Source organism: Phyllostomus hastatus, unplaced genomic scaffold (assembly GCF_019186645.2).
Source record: "Phyllostomus hastatus isolate PE091 unplaced genomic scaffold, TTU_PhHast_1.1 phas_contig_98, whole genome shotgun sequence".
Taxonomy (NCBI): domain Eukaryota; kingdom Metazoa; phylum Chordata; class Mammalia; order Chiroptera; family Phyllostomidae; genus Phyllostomus; species Phyllostomus hastatus.
The window spans coordinates 3460827-3481510 of record NW_025333999.1 but is presented as its reverse complement, the minus strand read 5'-3'; the positions used below and the strand labels follow the sequence as shown (position 1 = coordinate 3481510).

Sequence of the window (20684 nt, the reverse complement as noted above, 5' to 3'; positions counted from 1 at the left end):
CCCTGACAGTTTTATACAGACCTTGACCTTCTGCAGGCTGCTTGAGCATGAACCTTCCTGGGCTCCTCTTTCCCAGCCACCTCCTTCCACTTTGGGAAAGCAAGCCTCCTCCCCATCTTCCCATGGTGCACAGCCCCAGTGTGCAGGGTACCCCACAAAGGCACAATGATGTCAACAAACTTTCCTTTCATCAGGACACCTTAATTGTCACCACTTCAGATCCATCAGCAAACTCTGTACACTTCATCTGTCCAGAATTCAGCTATGTCCCTCACCTCCTCGACCCAGCCAGGTCCAGCTCCCACCATCCCTTTTGCGTGGGTAGTGCAGTCATCTCCAACCTGGTTTCCTGGCTCCTGCCCTCACTCCCAGTCTGTTCCCCTGAGAGCCACCAGAGGGCACCTGAGAGCACCTGAGTCAGGTCCTGTCCCTCTGCTCAAGAACCTTCTCTGGCTCCCGCCTGACTCAACAAAAGTTTAAGTCCTCCCCATGGTTCACAAGGTCCTGCATGATCCGCCCCGTCCTGTCTTTGCCCTTATCTCCTTCCACTTGCCCCCTTTGCTCACTCTGGCTTCCTAAATACACCAGGCATGTTCCTGCCTCAGGGCCTTTGTGTACGCTGTCCCCACCAGCCTGGATGCTCTTCCTTCAGATCCCCCCACACCTCCTCCCTCCTTCAGGCCTTGTCACCTTCTCAGTGAGGCCTTTCTTGACAGCTATAATTGAAAACCACAATTCTCTTCATCCCTAGCACTTACTACACTCCTATCCTCAGTAGCTAGAATTGCCTGGCATGTAGTTAGTAAGTTAGTAGGTGCTCATTAACTATTTATTGTGTAAACATGAGCGGGAGGGCATAAGCACCTCTTCCTAAAGCTCAGCGCCGTCAGGGACCGCTTCCTGCCCCCAACTCCTTCACTGGGAGGCTACAGAGGCCACAGAGCCAGGAGGGCAAGCCAGAGCTGGGGCACTTACACAGCTATGGACATGTTGGCCGCGGACAGAGGACTCACTTCTGCCACCTCCTTGGCTTTCTGGAGGGCGAGTTTCTGGTTAGCTGCCTCTTCCTCTTCTTGTTCATCCTAAAAGGCACGGGGTGAGATCCCTGTTTACAAAACACAAACTGGGCCCCAAGGCTTTACCACTGACCCTACTGATAACCAGGGGCACCTCTGGGAATATTTATGAACAGGTTTGGCCTTGGTTTTGACCAATCAGAGCCAAGGCCTGTGGATCAGAACAGACGCCTAATGCTGGTTAAATGCACTGCTATCCAAATGCACTGCTATCCCGTGTGGACAGGCTAGATTCCCAGGTCATTATTAACCCCACATTAGCACAGCCAGAAGAAAAAAAAGAAAAAAAGATTCCCTTCCCTTTCCACAGTGGAGATTTTTCTGCACCCTGTTTCAACAAGCTGAAAATTAATGCAAAGATTTTCCTCTCACTCTACTTTTCAGGCCGTTTAAACTCTCTAAACCAAGACTGAAAAGAAACAACCCCCAAAACATCGACTAGCCCCCACGTGCAGAAAAATCTGGCGTCCCACAGCCTGTCCCATGCATCGCCAACAGCCTCCAGAAGGAAATCGGGAGAGGAACTCATATTCTCAGCCGGTTAGGTTTGGAAAGGAGGAGGGGAAGATGTTTTAAAAATACATACAGAAAAAGATGTTTGGGGGCCTTAAATCCTTCTTCAGCCTTCATGCAGGGCCTCATTCGTAAAACAGAAAAGCCAACAAAGAAAAAGCAAAGAAAAAGCAACGAGAAAGAAATGGCCAGAGATGAACCCGCCAACAAGAAAAGTAATGTGGCCACAGGCCCTGGCCCCCTGTGCTGAGATTGCTGGGGCAAGAGGCAATCTTATCAGCTCAGCAAGGGTCAGATCAGGACACTGTCTGTCAGTGACAATACGGTGGTGGGACCGAGCCAGACCCCTGGCTCTCACAAGGCCTCCCTCACTCTACATGCAGCATTTCTCGGAGCCAGGTCCCTGGATCACCTACCTCAGAAACACTGCAAATACAGATTCCCGACCCCTTCCCCAAGAAGCACCTGGGCTGGGACCTAGAACCTGCATTTTTAGCAACATTCCAGGTGAGTATGAAACACGCTCAAGTTTAAGCACCAGTGCACATGGTTACGAGCGCAAATTCTAGACCCACTTGGAATTGCCATTCAAATGCCAATTCCACCATTTGCTGTAAGGCACTTAACCTCTCTGTGCCTCACAGTCCTCATCCAAAAATTCAGCTCTTTCTGACTTTCTCTACTTCACCTTTTTCCTTGGCACTTACCACCATCTGACATTTATTTTTTGTTTGTTACTCACGCTCAAATATCAGCCCCACCAGGGCAGAGACTTCTGCCCATTTTGTTTATGGCTGTATCCTTAGACCAGGCCTTGCTTACAGTAGGTGCTCAATAAATGCTTTTGAGTAAATGACAAAAGCTGTAAAACAGGGCTCTGAGCAGATGCCTCCTGGGATTTCCATGAAGATGAAATGAGCTAAAAACTTATCAGGGGCTTGCAGGCTGCCTGCCACACAGTAAACGTCTAAGATATGCTTGTGGAATAAACGAAGGAAAGATGTGGGTCTGGAGGAGAACGTCCACACCTCACAGGTGATGAGCTTGCCTTTCTCCCTCCCCTTCCACTGCCCTCCTGGCGTCCCCTCTCCACAATGCCTGGGATGAGCTCACGGCTGGATCAGGTCCCAGAGCAGCCATGCCAGCCGGCTCCCCAGTGGCCAGGCCCATGGCCGTGTGTTTGTGGTGGTGGAGACTTCCGCTCTGCCCCCCCACCTCCCTAGTCAGAGCTGGGCCCGGGAAAGTCTCTCTCCCTCCTGCCAGGTTCAGCAGATGGAGTGCTGGCAACGTTTGCTCAGTCCGGCTCAGCTCCCTAAACACATCCTGAGCACCTCAGAGGCTCTGGGGCCACGGAGCTGCGGGAGGCCCCCAGCCTGGTCCTCCTGGGCTTGGGGGAGGGCTTGGTACACGTCCTTCTAATATGACAGGTTGCTGGGGAAAAGTCTAGGGCAGACACAGCTAGCTCCTAACACGCTTTTGTTCCTGACACCGCCCCCTCCTCAAACGCAAACAGGCACTCAGCTTCCTCTGTACAGTGCAACTGCTCCCATGGCCCTGCTCGTGGGCTGCCCTAGGGGTGTGGGAGGCCAGTACCGAGGGCCCTGTCACCTCCTCTGTGCCTATAGGAGGTGGACCCGAATCCCGGGAAGCCCAAGGCTGCCCGAAGGGGGCGTCCAGTACGAGGTGTTGCCCGAGAACTCATTGTCGCTGACTGGGAATAAAAGCCAGGCTGCTTCTCCTCATATGGGTGGTTCTCACGTCCCACTCCTAAGTTCTCCTTTGACCTCATTTCCTCTGCTCTTCTCTCTTTTCTGATCTTTGAGGAGAGTCACATCTCTGCTTTTTCAGTTCCTAGCTATGTGGTGAGGTCTCTTAACCTATCTGGGTCTCAGTTTGTCCATCTGTGAAGTGGGGATATCAGTAACTCCCTATCTGTTATGCTTCCTGGTACCTGGCATAAAAAGGCAATGATACTTCCTGTGGTTGTTACTATTTATACCATCACCTGCCCAGCTGGGGCTCAAATGAAAGTAGTAGGGTGGCTAAGTTCTGGAGCTTGCCAGGTCTGGGTTTGAATCCCAGCCTTCCCTTTACCAGCTGTGTAAAGTAAGAGCTCTAGGTCTGGGGTCTGGCTCATCCCAGTGACTAACGACAGCTCCTTTTAGTGAGCACTGAATGTGCACCAAGAACTGCACTGAGCACTTGACATACATCGTGATGCTACAAATAGTAGCTGCTATTATCATGCTGGCTGGGGCCAGTGACTTTGCCTTTCTGAGCCTCAGTTTCCCCTTCTGCAACAGAGTAGTGTGTTGGCACCGTGAGTGTCTGAATTCTTCATTGTTAGCAACCAGTGCTGAGGTCTAGCCAGGTCCCAAGTGCACAGGGATAAACATGAAGCCTCAGGACCCTGTGCAGGTGTTATTCTCCACCTGTCCCATCCACTGAGGTCGAGAGTGAAGGTACCCGGGAGCCTGGGGGCTGCACCAATCCTTGGAGGTCCCTTGAGGCTGTCCACTGTCTACCAGGGTACTGGGTGGAGTCTGCTGTCTGTTCCCTGCTGCCCAGTGCCTTGCCCTCTCCCGCCTCCTCTGCTCTGGAATCCACTTGACTAGGGACAGTCTGTCTGACTGGGGAGGAGGCACCTTCTGCCCAGCACAGTGTACCCAGGGCAAAAGCTCTGACCCTGTCCCCATCCCTCATGCCCAGCACAGTCCTGATCTGCCATGAGCAGGTGGTAACTTTGCCAGGGAAACATTCTCCCACCAACTGCACCTTGGTGAGCTCCTGGGCGTTGGCCAGATTATCCACCGCGATGGCCAAGAACACGTTCAGGAGTGTGTCTGAGGACAGCAGAGTCAGGGAAAGTACTGCCACGCGGACCCTGGCGTCTGGGTCCTCTGCCCCCTCCCTCAAGCCCCCTTCAGGCATTCTCCCCGGCCCCCCGTGGAGGATACAGTTCCCGAAGAGCGTCAGCACGATGAAGTAGATGGAGAACACCATGCCGCCCTGCACGCCGCCCTGAGATTTGATGCCGTCGTACATGACCTCGTTCCAGTCCTCACCTGTCAGGATCTGAAAGGGAGAGAGACACACAGCCAACCCCTCAGCCACGGGCCCCTTGGAGACGCAGCTGTGGGGCCCAGGCCTGGCTGGCTGTGCAGCGAGGGGCTCCCAGCCCATCTGCTAGGAAAAGGGGGAGTCACAAACCTCTGTAACTCTGGCTTCGCTGAGGTGGTAAAGCAACTGGCTAGGGACTGAGCCATGCCCCCTGAACTCGTAAGCTGAAGCTCTAAGCCTTCCCGGGAGGATGTTTGAGAAAGTAGGTAACTAAGGCTGGAAGAGACTGTGAGGGCAGAACCCTCGCGGTGAGATTAGAGCCGTCGTCAGAAGGGAAACCACACAGCTCGTGCGCTCTCTCTTGCTCTCCCCTCCATGTGAGGATACATGGGGAAGGCCTGCCTGCTGGCCAGGAAAAGAATCCTCAGCAGGGGGCCAGCCCTGCGCGCACCCTGACTATTGCTTTCGGCCTGTGGAGCTGCAAGGAAGACAGTCCTGTTGTCTGAGCAGCACTGCGCTGGCCATTCTGGGCGCCAGCGACCAGAGAAGGCACTGCCAGCAGGTGCTACGGGAAGATGAGGACACGTGTGTGGTGTCCACACACTTGTGAAAAAAAACCTCCGCTCTCCTGTCTCATGATACTTCCACGAAGATCGAGTCATCATGAAAGAGCTCCAGCAACACTCTTCTGTTAGAGCGGGTTTCTCAGCCTCGGCGCTGCTGACGCTAGGGGCCGCTCATTCTCGGGGGCGGGGCTGTGCGGCGCTGTGGGGTGCTGAGCAGCAGCGCTGGCCTCTTCCCACCAGATGCCAGTAGCGCCCACCCCTGCAGCTGTGACAACCCAGAGTGCTTCCAAGTGGCCTCGGGGACAGGATTGCTCTTGAGCCAGAACTGCTGTGCAGAGGATCTGTGGGTGGTGGAGATTACTACTGAATCGTGAATGTGAGGGGTCAGAACTTGGCTTCATGGGTGTCCTCTTTCCAACCTCCGGCTTGAGGTCTCATTTAGAAACTAACCCCACAGAAGAAGGGGGGAGTAAAGTCCCATTTTCCATACTGTCTGTCCTCCAAAGAGAGAACCTACTGGAAAGGCTCTGGAGGTCCCAGCTGGGGCAGACCCAGTCCTCAGTCACGTGCCCACACGGGTGCAGAGGCTGGTTTGGGGAAACCACACAGGGCCAATGTCTTTGCTCTGGAATGTGGCAGTGGGGTGTCTAGAAAACTGGGAGAGGATGGGGTAATGGCTGTGTCTTTTATTTTTTACATCCTGATGCTCTGACTGCAGGGCCTGGCCAACTCTGGAGGGAGTCAGGGCTGGCTAATCTAGAGGGAAGGAACAACTTGCCCACGAATGTGCCTTTCAAACACAAATCAACCAATTCAGGGCCACATCTCGACCACCTGCTCTACAAACTCTTACACTCAAGGTCAGCAATCTCTGCCTGGACAGCCCCAGGGCCACGCACCAGACAGCTCAGGACGGAGTCCCCGCCCCAGAGGCCGCTGCAATTACTCAGCCTAGCTGTCCTAAGCCTGCTCACCCTGCTGCCCCCGCTGCTTCCCACGAAACCCCAGTGAGGGCCTCTGCCCGCATTCCCTATCCCTCTGCCTCCTCGCTCTGGCACTCTCCTGTGTGGCCCTGCATGGCGTCGGGCTGGGTGAAGGCCGTACCTGAAACACTGTCATTATTGCTGCTGGGAAAGTGTCGAAGTTGGTAGGAGGAGTCCCTTCATCGAAATTAAACCTGCAGGGAGAACGCAGACATTTCCCGTTGGCCCCGCCCCAGGCGTTGTGAGGGCGTGGTTCAGCGTCTTGTTTCCAGGGCAACATCTCCAGCGTCTCTGTCCCCCAGAGGGACACCTGAGTGGCACCCAGGGCCCTGCCTGTCTGGGTTGAGTGCACAGGGCATCCGGGCCACAGGTAGGGCAGTCGGCATGAAGAAGGTGGGCCCGCGTCTCTGGAGGCACTGAGTTTGGTGCGGGGGCGCTGGAGGAGCCCCTGGGCCGGAGCCCCTGGGCCAGACCCCAGGGAAGCAGAAGTCGGAGAAGCTGCTGAGCACTTACTGGCCGCCAAAGAGCTGCATTCCTAAAAGTGCAAAGACGACGATGAACAGGAAAAGGAGGAACAACAGGCTGATGATGGATTTCATGGAGTTGAGAAGAGAGACGACCAGGTTCCTGAGAGACGCCCAGTACCTGCCAACAGAGGCCAGGGGTGGGGGCACAGTTAGGCTGGGCCAGGGCCAGGGTGGCAGCAGCTGAGTCTGTCTTCCCAATGCAGGGCAGGTGTCCTGCCCCTCCCAGCCCCCATGCCCGGCCCTGCGTCCCCACAAAGACTTACTTTGTGACTTTGAAAATACGCAATAACCTGAGGGCTCGTAACACACTGATTCCAAAGGATGTGCCGGGTTTTATGACGGCCCAGATGACTTCGAAGATGCTCCCGATGATAACCTGGAACACAGGGGCTGCTCTCGTGTCCAGAGTCCTTGCAAACACACCCTGCGCCCACACCTTGCAGGAACCCAGCCCAACTCCCACCGTCCAATGCAAGCAGGGGGACAGCCTCAGACACCTCTCATTCCTTCTGTCTTTATTTATTAAGGGCTGGTGAGAGCAAAGAATTCCCAAAACACATAATTACAAAATGAGTGCCCACACAGCTATTGCTGATGTGAGAAATAGGACATGTCAGCACCCCAAAGCCTCGGGGAACCCTTAGACATTAGCACCGTCTTGAATTTTTTTAATCTTCACTTGAGGACATGCTTATTGATTTTAGAGAGAGGGGAAGGGAAGGAGAAAGGGAGGGAAGAAAAATTGATGTGAGAAAGAAACACTGGTTGTCTTTTGCAGGCACCTTGCCGGAGAATGAACCCACAGCCTAGGCATGTGCCCTGACTGGGAATTGAACCCGTGACCTTTCAGTTTGTGGGATGATGCCCAACCAACTGAGCCACATCCTAGGCACCATCTTGCATTTTGTAATAATCATTTCCTTGATTTAAAAAAGTTGAGGTGAACAAAGGCTGGCTGGTGTGGCTCAGTGGATTGAGTACCAGCCTGTGAACCCAGGTTCACTGGTTTGATTCCCAATCAGGGCACATGCCTGGGTTATGGGCCAGGTCCCCAGTAGGGGGCATGCAAGAGGCTAGCACACATGGATGTTTCCCTCCCTCTCTTTCTCCCACCCTTCCCCTCTGTCTAAAAATAAATAAATAAAATGTTTTAAAAAATTTTTAAAAAGTTGAGGTGAAATTCACATAACAGAAAATTAGTCTTTTTTAAAAATTGCTTTTGAAGCTCTGGCTGGCGTAGCTCAGTGGATTAAGCGTGGGCTGTGAATCAAAGTATCGCAGGTTCAATTCCCAGTCTGGGTTGCAGGCCACGGCCCCCAGCAACCGCACATTGATGTTTCTCTCTCTCTCTCTTTCTCCCTCCCTTCTCTCTCTAAAAATAAATAAATAAAATCTTTAAAAAATTGCTTTTGGAGAGAAAGGAAGGGGGCAGAGAGAGAGAGACGGAGAGAAACATGAGAAACACTGATGTGAGAAAGAAGCATGGACCCCTCAACCTTTCAGTGTACGGGATCATGCCCCAACCAACTGAGCCACACCGGCCAGGGCTAAAACTAACCGCTGTAAGTGCACAATTCCTTGGCAACATATATTTGCAATGTTGTACAATCATCACCTATATCTAGGTCCAGAACATTTCTATCACCCCCAAAGGGGCCCCCATCCCCATGAGCACTCCCTCTCCATGCCCCCCCCTCCAGCCCCTGGCAACCACTGATCTACTTTCTGTCTCTATGGATTTGCCTGTACCAGATATTTCATATAAATGAGATTATGCAATGTGTGACCTTTGGTGTCCAGCTTCTTTTGCTTATCATAACGATTTTGAGGTCTTTGCCTTTTTAAAATATTCAAGTATCGTTCCTAACCAACACAGTGGAGTCTTGTCCCTGTGAACTTTGATGAGCAGAATAGCACACATGGAATGGACCTCCTTCATCAGGCCCGCCTCCTTCCGTGCAGTGTGGCCAATGGGTACCGCCGTGGTGGGCTGCCTTTCATTGCCTCAGAGAATTCCATCCACGGCTACACCACCACTCACTTATCCATTCTACTGCAAAGGGATATTTGGGGTCATTTGGTTCGGGACAGTTTGGCCATGCAGGACATTCTTGTCTGTGTCTCCTGGGCATCTGCATGAGTTTCTCTAGGGTGAGTCTCGAGCAGTGGCATGGCCAGGCCACGCCCACTTTCCAAAGATGGCCCACACATCTGCCCTCCCACCAGCAACGGCGGACAGTTCTAGGAGCCTACGCCCAGTGTTTGAGAGGGACCTCCCATTCCTATTGCATTCAGCTGAGTCTCTCGAACCCAAGGGGGACCCTGCCTCTCCCTTCCCAAGGTCCCCAGGTATCAGCCATGTTTGGCAAGAGCAGGAGAAATGAATTCCTTAGAAATCAGGGCACTCACCGCACAGTCAAAGCAGTTGAAGGAAGAGTGGAAATAAGGCCGTGTTCCAAGCCCGTACATTTTTATAAACATTTCGGACATAAAGAGTCCTAAGAAAATGAATTCTGCATAGTCTACAAGGGAGGGGGGAACAGAGAGAAGGTTAGTTTTGTTGAGGGGGCTACAAAGTCAGGTGGCTCCGACCTTCCTGTTCATACTGACCCTGTCCCTTGCCTGGATGGGCTTTAGTGCCCTTGGCCAAAGATCGCGCAAAGGCTTCCTTTCCATGAAACTCAGTTTCCCGTCTGTTAATGGGAAAGGGTGACAAATATCCCCGACCCTGCAGCCAACCAACCCCAAGCCAATTGTAAAAGGAGAAAAAGTTCAGCAGGTCTTTATCTTGTAGCTGTTGCTCTGGTTCGATGCAGAGAGTTGCATGCAGATTACCGCCCAGGACCTAAGTTTGTGTTGAGTGGTGGGTCCTGGGAGTTCACTACATCTTAAAAATGAACACACCAACAAATGAATGAACTAACTGGTTAACTAACAAATAATTAAGAGAATAACAATGACTGGCCCTATGAGGCCAGTGTGTCATAATCTAAGAACTATGATTAATCTACTTTTTATATGCCTGAGCTCCAAAGGAAAAGCAGAAATGGAAATCACACCGGGGTCCTATTTGGAAGCCCCCGTGTTAAGGGGCTGAGTCACAGCACTGCAGGGAAGTAACTGTAGGCAGTGCCTCTCCTGGCCTGGAGAGCCTGCCTGCCGTCCCCTGGGGCTGCTGTCTTGCTCATGTCTGCAAGTCTGCGGCAGGACAAAGCCTCTTGTTTTTGCCCGAGAGAACACAATGGTGCAAATGCCTCTGGGAGAGAGAACACAAGGGTGTTTTTTCACTGGCCAAGAAACGTCTAGTATTAGGTCTTTTTCAGACAGGGCTTCTGAGTGGGGCTGGAAGATGAAGGCTCAGGGAGGGCATGGACACTCATTTAATGGATGAAAAGGAGAGGCAGCGAGTGCTTCTAAGAGGAAGAAAGCGTGCAGAAAGGGAAGAGAGAGGACTCACACTTCCAAGAATTTAAATTTGGGTCACATAGCTAATTCTGTTTGAAGGCCAAGGATGTTTGTTCTATCATTCTTTTAAGAGATGTCTGAACTGATTGTCAAGGTCCTGCCCAGTCATCCTATCAAACAACACTCCCTTAGTTTCCAGGACTCAAGGGGCTCCTAGTGTCCAAGGGAAACTCTAGGGACTCCGGGACCTCTAGGACCTCCAGGACCGAAATGTCAGTGAGGAAAATCTGTCTGTGACATCTTGTACATTCCAAGAACCGCCAGAAGCAACTCTGGGAGGACTGAGGAGTTTCCAAGATGCTTGTTCCCCAGTTACCATGGAAACATGATAGCTGACAAAGCATAAGACTTGGGAAGATTGTCCGTGGTGTTGGTGGGTCTGGAGGAAACTTCTGGGCCGCTGAATTCAATTTTCACAAGTACAAATGAGGAGTTTGAGAAACTCCTATACTTCACTGATTCTAAGACATACATTTTTGTTCACATCTTGACATTTCTGAAATTGGGGTGTATCTTAAAATTAGCATATCCTAGTTTAAACAACAGCATTGCTTTCTTTCTTAGTGGTGCAAAAAATTAAAGGGTGCCTTATAATTGGAGATATGTTTTTAAAAATATTTTATTTATTTATTTTTAGAGAGAGGGTAAGGGAAGGAGGCAGAAAGGGAGAGAAACATCCATATGTGTTTGCCTCTCGAGCGCCCCCCACTGGGGCCCTGGCCTGCAACCCAGGCATGTGCCCTGACAGGGAATCAAACCAGAAACCCTCTGGTTTGCAGGCTGGCACTCAGTTCACTGAGCCACACCAGCCAGGATTAATTGGAGATGTCTTCAGTTAATGGATATGTTAATGGCTTCTCCAAGGTCAGAGGGCAAGTTAGAGGCAGGCATTGAGAACCCAGGTCATCTGGTGGTCAGGGCAGGGATCTGCCATCAGACAGCTTGGAGTCTGAGTTCAAATCTCAAACTAGCTGTGTGACCCTGGGCAAGTTACTTAACTTCTCTGTGTCTCAGTTTTCTCAACTGGGGATAATTAAAGGAGCTTTACTGACACAGAGGTCCAGGGCAGAAAGTTCCAACCCTCTCTTCCTGAACCAGGACAGACAGAGCAAGGTGATTACTGGGGAGAATATGGCAGATTAAAAATAGACTATCAGAGGAGGTGAAGACTAGAAGTACAGAGTCCTCATTTGTAAGAGACTCCAGGGGGACTAAATGCAATTACTAAGGTTGGAACTAGGTCAGGGCTCTTGGAAGGAGAACTGGCCCCAGGGGGGTGTCCTGGGAAGGTCAGGCAACATGACTGGAAACAACGAGGTGTACAAGGAGACAGTGACCTGAACCAGGCTCCTAGGCTTCTCTAGGTGAAGACCCAATTGTCTCCAGTAGCTGTCTGGGTCAATTCTGAACAGTGCCAGAAGGGCAGAGAATCCATAGACCCAAGCCAGACAGGCCAGCAGATGCAGGAGGAGGGCAGCCACAGGCCAAATGGTTTGTGAAGTCCTCACTCAGGGCCCACAAACCAGAGCTGGGGCATGGCCTTCCTCACTGCCCAGCCACTACTCTTGTTGATTTCTCAGAGCTCTTTATTTTTTCCATCCTGGTCAAAGGTCTCATCCTTTTCACTGCTTCCCCTCAATCCCACCTGGCCATCAATTCTGATATCTCATGCTAATTCCTGGAACCTGGGAACAGGCCCAGAAGGGCAAAAAGCCTTGGGGGTCCTGGCACCCACTGAGGGAGCAAGATGCTGTTACATTTGTTGGAAGGGATCTTCTAGGAATGAATCCCAGACACAAGGAAACCAAAGTAAGCAGCAGAGGAAAGGGGGAGACGCAGAAGGTTTGACAGAAGAGGGAGAAGCAGAGTCAGAAATGAGCAGAAAAAACAAGGCCACTTTTTGTCCCTAAGGCACCCCCATCTCTCAACCACAAACTACTTATTTGAACACTCCCAGAGATGCGCCTAGACATTACATGTATGATTTTATCTCTGTCTTGTGCCCTCTGCCTCCCTCTGTCCCCTCTCCCAACACCTTCTTCTCCAGCACCCCTATGTCTCTCTCTCAGAAAGGGATCACAGAAGTGTCTGGTGGCCCAAATTCCAGCTTCCAGCTCTCAGGCCCCAAGAAGATGGGGCCGGTCATTGTGGCAGCAGCAACACTGGCATCAAACCCAGCTGTAGATGCGGCCAAATGAAAAGGCAGATTCAGCAGAATCCCAGTTAGTTCCTTCTTTTGGTCCTCGTTGGGACCGCAGAAGGAACACACACTGCCAGAGAAAGAACTGGACAAGAGGCATGAGGCAGGGGTCAGGGAGCCGGTGGGGGCGGCCCGGGTGGTACTCACAGAGGAAGTCGGAGAGCCACTCGGGCTGGTTGTAGTGGACGATGGCAACACACAGCGTGTTGAGGGCTACCAGACTGAGCACAGTCCAGTAGAAGGCCTGAGTTTTGACCATGCGGCGGATGTAGAAACGCACCCTCCTCTCCTTTTTGTGAAAAAAGGTCGAGTTCTCCAGCTTGGCACTTTTAATGCTGGCTCGGGCAAAGGGAGACCCTGCCGGGGAAAGGGTGGAGAACGTCAGGGCTTCCTGTGGAGGAGAGGAACCGATGCGTGGCCCGGGCGGGGACTGTGGCCAGGGCGCCCCTTAACCTCTTCAACGAGCCCTCTGGCCCATGGGAACCATCATGACCCAAAGCCTTAGCTCTCCAGAGATGGAGCGACGAGAAGGAGATGTCCCTGGAAATAATGGTACTCGAAATAACCAATGAGAACTCGGGGTGTCAGTAGGGAGCCTGATGGCTCTCGTTGCCAGAGCGAACCTTCTGTGTCTCCCCTTCTTGGTGACATCTGATGACTCTGGGGGTCATGCCACAGGGCAGGATGGGGCAGGAGCCTCTGTTTGGGACCCCCCAGTGCAGGGGTGGAAAGCAGAGCTGCATGGAGCATGCCTGGAAAGCCTCCAGGAGGAAGCAGGGGTAGGACCCTTATTTTCCATGGACTCTTGACTTCAGAAATGATCACTGAGTAATGAACCAGTTGTGCTCTCTGCCTGCACATGTTTTTGCTCTTAAGCATCTATGACGCACTTACTGTGTGCCAGGGTCTGTTCCAGGCTCTGCTCAGAATACTCTCGATAACAGACAGAGCCTTACCTTCCTGGGACTGACGCTCCAGTGGGGGAGACAGACAGCAACCATAATACAATAAAATAGTTAATAGTGTAATGAAAGGTAAAAAGTCCTCTGAAAAAAAAAAGTAGAGCAGAATAAGGGGCTTGGGAGCCCCAGGAGGGACCACAGGGAAGACTTAAATGTTAAATCAAGTGTTCAAGGTTAAGGTGTTGACTTAAGTCACCTTACTATCTTAGGTTGCATAGACAGCAAGTGCAAAGGTCCTGAGGCAAGAATGTGCCTGTCTGACATATTTGGCAAACAGCATAAGGATAGTATGGCTGCAGTGGAGTGGCTGAGGAGCAGAAAGGGGAGGAAGAGAGGGCAGGTAGGTGACAAAGGGTCTTGTGGGCTCAGGAAGGACTTTTGCTCTGAGTAAGGTGAGAGCCATGGAGGGTTCTGAAAGGAGAGAGGGATGTGCCCTCACACAGGTGCTCAGAGGCGCCCTCTGGCTGCTGTGGGAGGAAGAGGATGCTCAGGGCTCAGGCAAGAGCTATAGGAGGCTACTGTCCTAGTCCAGGCAAATGATGATGGGAGCTGGACACTGTCATGGCTGAGAAGAATGAGGAGTAGGCAGATTTGAGATATATTATTTAAGGTAAACTTCAGCACTTACTGATGGATCAGAGTAGGTGTAAGAGGGAGCTCGGAGCTCGGGTTTTTGGCTTGGACACTTGGAGGGACAGAGCTACCATCCACTGTGAGGGGCAGGTCCGGGAGGAGGGTCAGAACTCAGTTCTGGATGTTCACTGTATCTTCTAAAATACCTCTTCCTGGAAACCTTCAATTGCATTCATTTGTTTATTTATTGTTCTTCATTGGTTCATCCATTCTTTCATTTATTCATCAGTTTGTTCATTCACTAGTGTACTTATTTCATTCATCAGTGCATTTATTTATTCATTCATTGGTGTGTACTTTTGCTCCTTTATTCATCCATTCATTCATTTGTTCATTCATTCGCTCATGTATTAATTCATCTATCCATCCATCTATTATTCATTTACTCATCTATCTATTCCTTCATTTGTCCGTTCACCTGTCCACCCGTCCAGCATGTCCATCAGCCCCATCCCAGCAGCCAGGCACAGCACACATCTTGCAGGATGCCACCTCCTACCAGCAAAATTCTAGACAGAGGCTGCGAGCTGGCCCCCCAGGGGCCATACTGGTTTACCTTGAGTTTGCTAACAGTTGAAATTATTGGTCTACATTTAAAAACTGGAAGACTTTCCATAAAAATGTAGACTTCAGATTCTCATGAAAGAAGCTAATAGATAACTTGTGCTGGACATTTAGCAGGCCCCAGGCAGGCGGGGACACGTCCTCCACAAACCTGCTTGCCCCTCATTGCAACCACAGAGAGCAGGGACCCGTGTTAACCCCGTTTCACAGTGAAGGAAACAGGGGCTGAGAGGGTCTGTAACTGTTAAGAAGTACTGAGTCAGTTCACAGCCCGTGTTCTCGGTCATCACACTGCACTCACTCCTGGAACACACGGCCGTGGGGAGGGGCCACAGTCCCATCTGGCAGCAGTGGCCAGGCCCAGGGCCTGGACCCTCCCTTCATGTCCATCACCTGCTTGACACCACAGGACTTGAAAACCCCAGGGAAGCTCCACATGGCCCCTCCCAGTCGGGGTATTTCTGGTCCCTGCTGCTCCCAAAGATGGGCTCAGACCTGCAGGCATCCACAGGGCGTGGCAAAGAGGAATGAGATTCTTGAAGGTCTCAGGGACAGGGAGGGATGTTCCATCAGTATCCAGAGAGAGAGAGAGAGAGAGAGAGAGAGAGAGAGAGAGAGAGAGAGAGACATCTCACAGTGGGCAGGAGCCCCTCGACCTCTGCTCCTGATGGAGCCACACTGAAAACCTGGCTCCACCTGCAACTGGTGAGTGACCTTGGGCAAGTCACCTTAGGACTCTAGTGTCTCCATCTATAAACGGGCAAAACCACACTCTCCCTTCACAGGGCTGTTGGAAGGAATCACTGGGTTAATACAGCCTAGTGTGAGGCTGGCATTTCATGGTTATCAGGCCTAAAGTCCCCTATGGAACCCCAAGAGCTGAAGACAGTCCACATGCCAACTCACTGAGGAAGTCTTTCCTGATTACCGGGCCTTGAGACATACCCCGCCCCCGACAGGCCTGCGGCTCACCGGGAAAGGAGCGGGAAGTGAATATTAACTGAACACCTACTACGTGCCATCCCCCAGACTAGCTGCATTCTGTCACCTGCATTGATTGCATTTCACATTCACTTTGACCCACGCTCCGTTTTTCTCTGCATTCCTGTGTCGACTTTTTCTCTGTGGTCTGGAATTGTAATTGTAGCCAATCCTCAGCTTTTAAAAATAATTTTAATAAGGTATTTTAAGAAGCCCAATATTTCCAAAATATTATAATTTCAACATGGAATCAACATACAAATATATTGTACTTGTACAATAGAGATTTTACACTTTTTTGAGGGGCACCAAATTTTCCAAATCTAGTATGTTATTATGAAACTCATCTCAATTCAAGTCACTTTCACAAGGAGTCAAGAGCCAGAGGAGGCCAGTACCAGTCTGGAAAGTTCTGTGGTGAGGACAGCAGTATGTCACCATCAAGGCTTAATCTGGGGATTTTTGAAAATATAGATGCCCTTAAAATTCTCTGTAAATTGGGATAGGTGCTGCCCAAATTGTGGGTTGAACTGTGTCCCTCCAAGAGGTGCTGAAGTCCTCACCCTGGTACGTGGGACTGTGACCTTATTTGGAAGTAGGTTCTTGGCAGCTGACATCAAGCTGAGATGAGGTCAGACTCAATCAGAGGGGCCCTAACTCCAATGAGCAGGCTCTTATAAGAGGAGAAGAGACACAGCGACTCACAGGAGAAGACCCCATGACGAGAGAGGAAGAGGCTGGAAGGATGCACGATGCACGTACAAGCAAGGATTGCCAAGAACTGCTGACACCACGAGGCGCTAAGAGAGAAGCGTGGAGCAGAGTCTCCCCTGGAGCCCCCGGAGCCGCACAGGCCCGCCATGCCGTGACGCTGGCCGGCCCTCCGGACCCTGGGCTGTGAGAGAATGACTTCCTGCTGTTTCAAGCCCAGTTTGTAGCACTTTGCGACGGGGCCCCAGGAAACGAACAGGCCACGTGGAACTTGCATCATTAAAACCTGATTTTTCTATAGAAAGTGTTGTGGTGGAAGCTTCTAGTCATGGCTCAGCATTTCCTTTAAATGACTGAAGTTTTGCAAGTTCATCAACTATAAATTAGGCTGCTTTACAATGTGTTTATCAACTGATTTAACAATTTACTGGAATTGTTATTATTATTATTCTATTTTTTACAGGAATAAGTAAAGGTAAAGATAATTCCAGAGGTCTCTTTCCAGGTGGTTTAGGAAACCACTGGCTGGAACAGGCCCCTTCCTGTGCGTTTCTGAGCCCCCAGGCCACAGAGCTGGGTTTCAACGGGCTTGCCAGCAGCAGACCTGGTCCCTGGAGACCAAGTCACTGCCTGTGCTCCGGATGCGTGTAGAACGCTGAAAGACACCTGCCTTCTTAACAGGTGCCCAGGACACCGGCAGGCCCCATGCAGTCTGACAGCTTCGTACTCCAGTTCCTCATTGTCCTCTCATCACACGTTCACTAACGCCAGCCTGAAACCTGGGTTCTCCAAGCAGCAAGTCTTCTTATGTCAGCCACAAGTTCACGAGCAGGGCCTCCCACAGACAAGCCCTCCGTGCATATCTCTCATGGCTTCCTGGCTCACCCCCTGTGACGGGCTGAACTGTGTCCCACCGAGTCCCTGGGTTGAAGTCCTAACCCCCAGGACCTCGGAATGTGATGTATTTGGAGACAAGGCCTTGAAAGAGGTAATTAAATTAAAATGAGGTCATTAGGTTGGGCATTAAGCCAGTATGACTAATGTTCTTTTTTTTAACATTAAAACAATTGATTTTTAGAGAGAGAGAAACATTGATTTGTTGTTCCGCTTATTTATGCATTCGCTGGTTGATTCTTGCACATGCCCTGACTGGGGATTGAACCTGTGACCTTGGTGTATCCAGACAATGCTCTAACAAACTGAGCTACCCAGGCAGTGCAACTGGTGTCCTGATAAGAAGAGGAGATTAGGACAGACAAGTGATCACCCAGAGGGAAGATGATGTGAAGGGAGAAGATGACCATCTTCAAGCCAAGGAGAGGGGCTTCAGGAGAAACTAACCCTGCCGATGCCTCGGTCTCAAACCTCCTGTCTCCAGAACTGTGAGAAAATAAGTATCTGTTGTTTAAACCAACCAGTCTGTGCTATTTTATTATAGTGGCTCTTGAGAACTAACATACTCTCCCCATTCCATGTAAAGCCCAGTTTAGAACTACCTCCTTCCATTGCTTTTCCACCAGACAAATTCTTCCCTGCCCTGAATAGCCAAGAGATTACTTATAATTAGTCTCCACTGCTTTTAAGTAACTTTAAGCTTACCTAATTATTTTTTCTAATTTCAAAAGTACCACATGCCACTAATTTGCACATTCCAGAAAAATATCACCTAAAACAAGAAAATCCCTTCCAATCCTCCAATTTGTAAATCTTGTAAGTACCTCTTATGCTTGTGGACAAGAGAAGGGTACTGTAATAAATCTAACCAAAGGCAACCTCACAGGGTGATCTGATCATGAATTCCTACCTGGGCAGATCATGGAGGGTAGTCACACCCCAGGCACGCAGCTTTAGTAAAAGGTTCAGCTCTGCCTTAAGCAAGCCCTGTGCACCCATTGTTTTTGTGCATCTAGGTTAACAGACCTTTGAGATATATCTTTCTCAGACTCCTTGGAGGCACGACCACCCTCAGAGGAGCACACAGTCTTGTTAACTATCCTGTAATCCAATCCCCGTCTTGCCTTCTGTCACCTCCATGTAATTCTTCCTACTTTTCCTCCTTAATCTCAAATGGATGAAAGAAGCTGCAACCTGCCATTCTTCAAAGCACTTGGGATCTTGCTTCCTGACAATGTCATCAGTTTGGTTCAAATAAACTCTTATAAAAATTCTCTACCACTTTGGATGTGTCTTACACCAGCACACTCTTCAATACTGTCTTTAAAACAGGATCATACATTTTACATTATGTTGTGCAACTCCCTTTTTCCAATGAAAACTATTATTTCAATAATCTTTCCATGCCAGTAGCAACCTTGTTCTTTTTCCTGGCTGCATAGCATCCCACTGCATATCATTTCTTTAACTATCTTCCCATTTTTGAGCACATGTGTTCTTTCTGGTTTTTATTTTTTTGAACACCAGAAACCATGCTGCTGAGCAGAGCAGTGCACAGATCTTTTGCACGCATGAAGAAGTGTTTTGAAATGCTTTTGGAAATGCTACGTCAAAGAACATAAGCATGTAGAATTAAACAATTCCAAATTATTTAAACAAAGCCAAACCATACATAGCAAATGTCACTCATGCTAATGGTACATGACAATGTCCACTTCCTCACATCCTCACTGACACCAGGTAAGTACCATTTTTCATCTTCTTTCAAATGACTGATGAAAAATAACATCTCCCTATTTATTAAGAGCAAGTATCTAGTCTTACTCATAGAGAAGATCCTGATTTGAGTGCCCCAGTTTTTTTCAGTGCCTGGCATTTAATAAAAGTGATATGAACAAAAAAGGTTACCTATCAGAATATAACAAAACAGATGACAAGGCAGAGGCAGCCTCATTGGGAAAACGCAGTCCAGGCGTGACTGACCAAGCACACTGAGCACCAACGGGGCGCTGCAGCCCCTGAACTTGCTGGAGGGAGGGAGACAGATGCAGCCACAAGTGGGAACAGAACGAGTTCATCATTAAAGGAAAGAGCGTTCTGGCTAGAGATTAAAAATGCAAATGAAAACAAGCTTTAAGGTATCATTACGAACCGACTTCACTGGGAAAGGAAATGAAATGGGTAACATGCAATGGTTGAGGGGGGAATCCGTGAATGGATGGGTTCTTGGCAGGTTTATAAATGGGTTCAGTGTTTTTGAAACTCAGAAGGGCTCTGTGAGTAATGAGTTGAAAAGCTGTTAATATCTTTGATCCTATAATTATCCCCAAGGAAACACGCCCAAGGGGGGGGGGCAGTAATTGTACATAAATGTTCACAGCAGTGCTCCTCGCACAAGCAAACACTGGAAACGGCTCCAACACTACACACCAGCCACGGTGAAGCAACCCCAGCGCAGCCGCCCTTGCGGAGCGCAGCACTCAGCAGCAAGGGGGCAAACGAGGGTCAAGTGAAATGAGCGAAGTACAAGGGGGGGCCAGTGGGTTAGAAAGGTGTACATATTGAATTCTCTCCCTCCTTTTCTTCTTCCCTCCCCCTTCTCCCGCCCTTTCTTCCTCTCTGCTCCAGACGCACAGTCCCCCCATCAGCCCAAATGCTTTCTTCCTTCTGAGTTGTGTGGTATCTCCTCTGCCTGGATGCTCTCCAACCACCTCATTCATCATTGGAATTTTAAAGACCTATTTCCAAAAATAAGATATTCTCCTTGGAGGTCAAAAGCAACACAGTCTCAATCAAGATGGGTTGGCAGGACAAGGGTAAGAGTCCCGTCCCACTTCAAACTCTGCTCTGTGTGATAACCAATGGCAATGGTCTGAGCGCAGCCTTTACATGCTTTTCTCTGCTGGCACTGTTATGGTGAACTCTACCCAGCCTTCAGTTCTCTGCTTTGATGTCACCTCCTCCAGGAAGGATTCCCTGACCACACCCACTCCCAAGGCAGGCCAAGCTGAATGTCTCCTCTGTAGTGCCATTATGGCAACAGGTTTAGTTGTTTAACCGTCTATTTAATATCTCTGTCTTGCATTGAATGGCAAGCTCCATGTGGGAGGGATGTGGTCTCTGTCTTGTTCACAACTGGGCATCTAATAAGAGCAGCCCTTTAATTAATCCTGATGAATAATAATATTATCATGAATGATGAATGTATCATACCATCATGAATAATGAATGAGTAATGTCAGGCAACATTATTGGCAGTGTATTTTTCGCCAGGCGCTGTTCTAAATGCTTACTGTGGACCATTCAGTCCAACGTCCCAACGACACTGGAAGACAGGCACTGTTGTTACTCCATCATCGGCCGTGGGCCCAGGACAGGCAACCTGGTGCGAAGCCTTCAGCTTCCGCCTCTGGGGCGATCAGCGATAAGCGGGAGGGACTCACCCACAGAGGCGATATCGGCCAGCTGATCTTCAGCCTCCTCGGGGTTGAGCAGGTCTGTCTTGCTCTTCTTTATGGTGGCTCTCCGCAGAGCTCCAACAATGGAAAC

The 20684-nt window shown here is 50.1% G+C and overlaps 1 protein-coding gene across 1 annotated transcript in view; it reads right to left on the bottom strand.

The window, feature by feature from the left end:
• The window catches only part of CACNA1A (calcium voltage-gated channel subunit alpha1 A), a 293167-nt gene that overhangs the window by 69638 nt on the left and 202845 nt on the right, over positions 1–20684 (bottom strand). Inside the window, exons 12-20 of the mRNA XM_045852887.1 lie at positions 20579–20671; positions 12538–12747; positions 9135–9247; positions 6989–7101; positions 6712–6843; positions 6320–6392; positions 4547–4664; positions 4365–4432; positions 976–1082 (exon numbers count right to left, since the gene is read on the bottom strand). Of these exons, the coding sequence (XP_045708843.1) occupies positions 976–1082; positions 4365–4432; positions 4547–4664; positions 6320–6392; positions 6712–6843; positions 6989–7101; positions 9135–9247; positions 12538–12747; positions 20579–20671 (1027 nt within the window). The remainder of the gene's footprint in view (positions 1–975; positions 1083–4364; positions 4433–4546; positions 4665–6319; positions 6393–6711; positions 6844–6988; positions 7102–9134; positions 9248–12537; positions 12748–20578; positions 20672–20684) is intronic.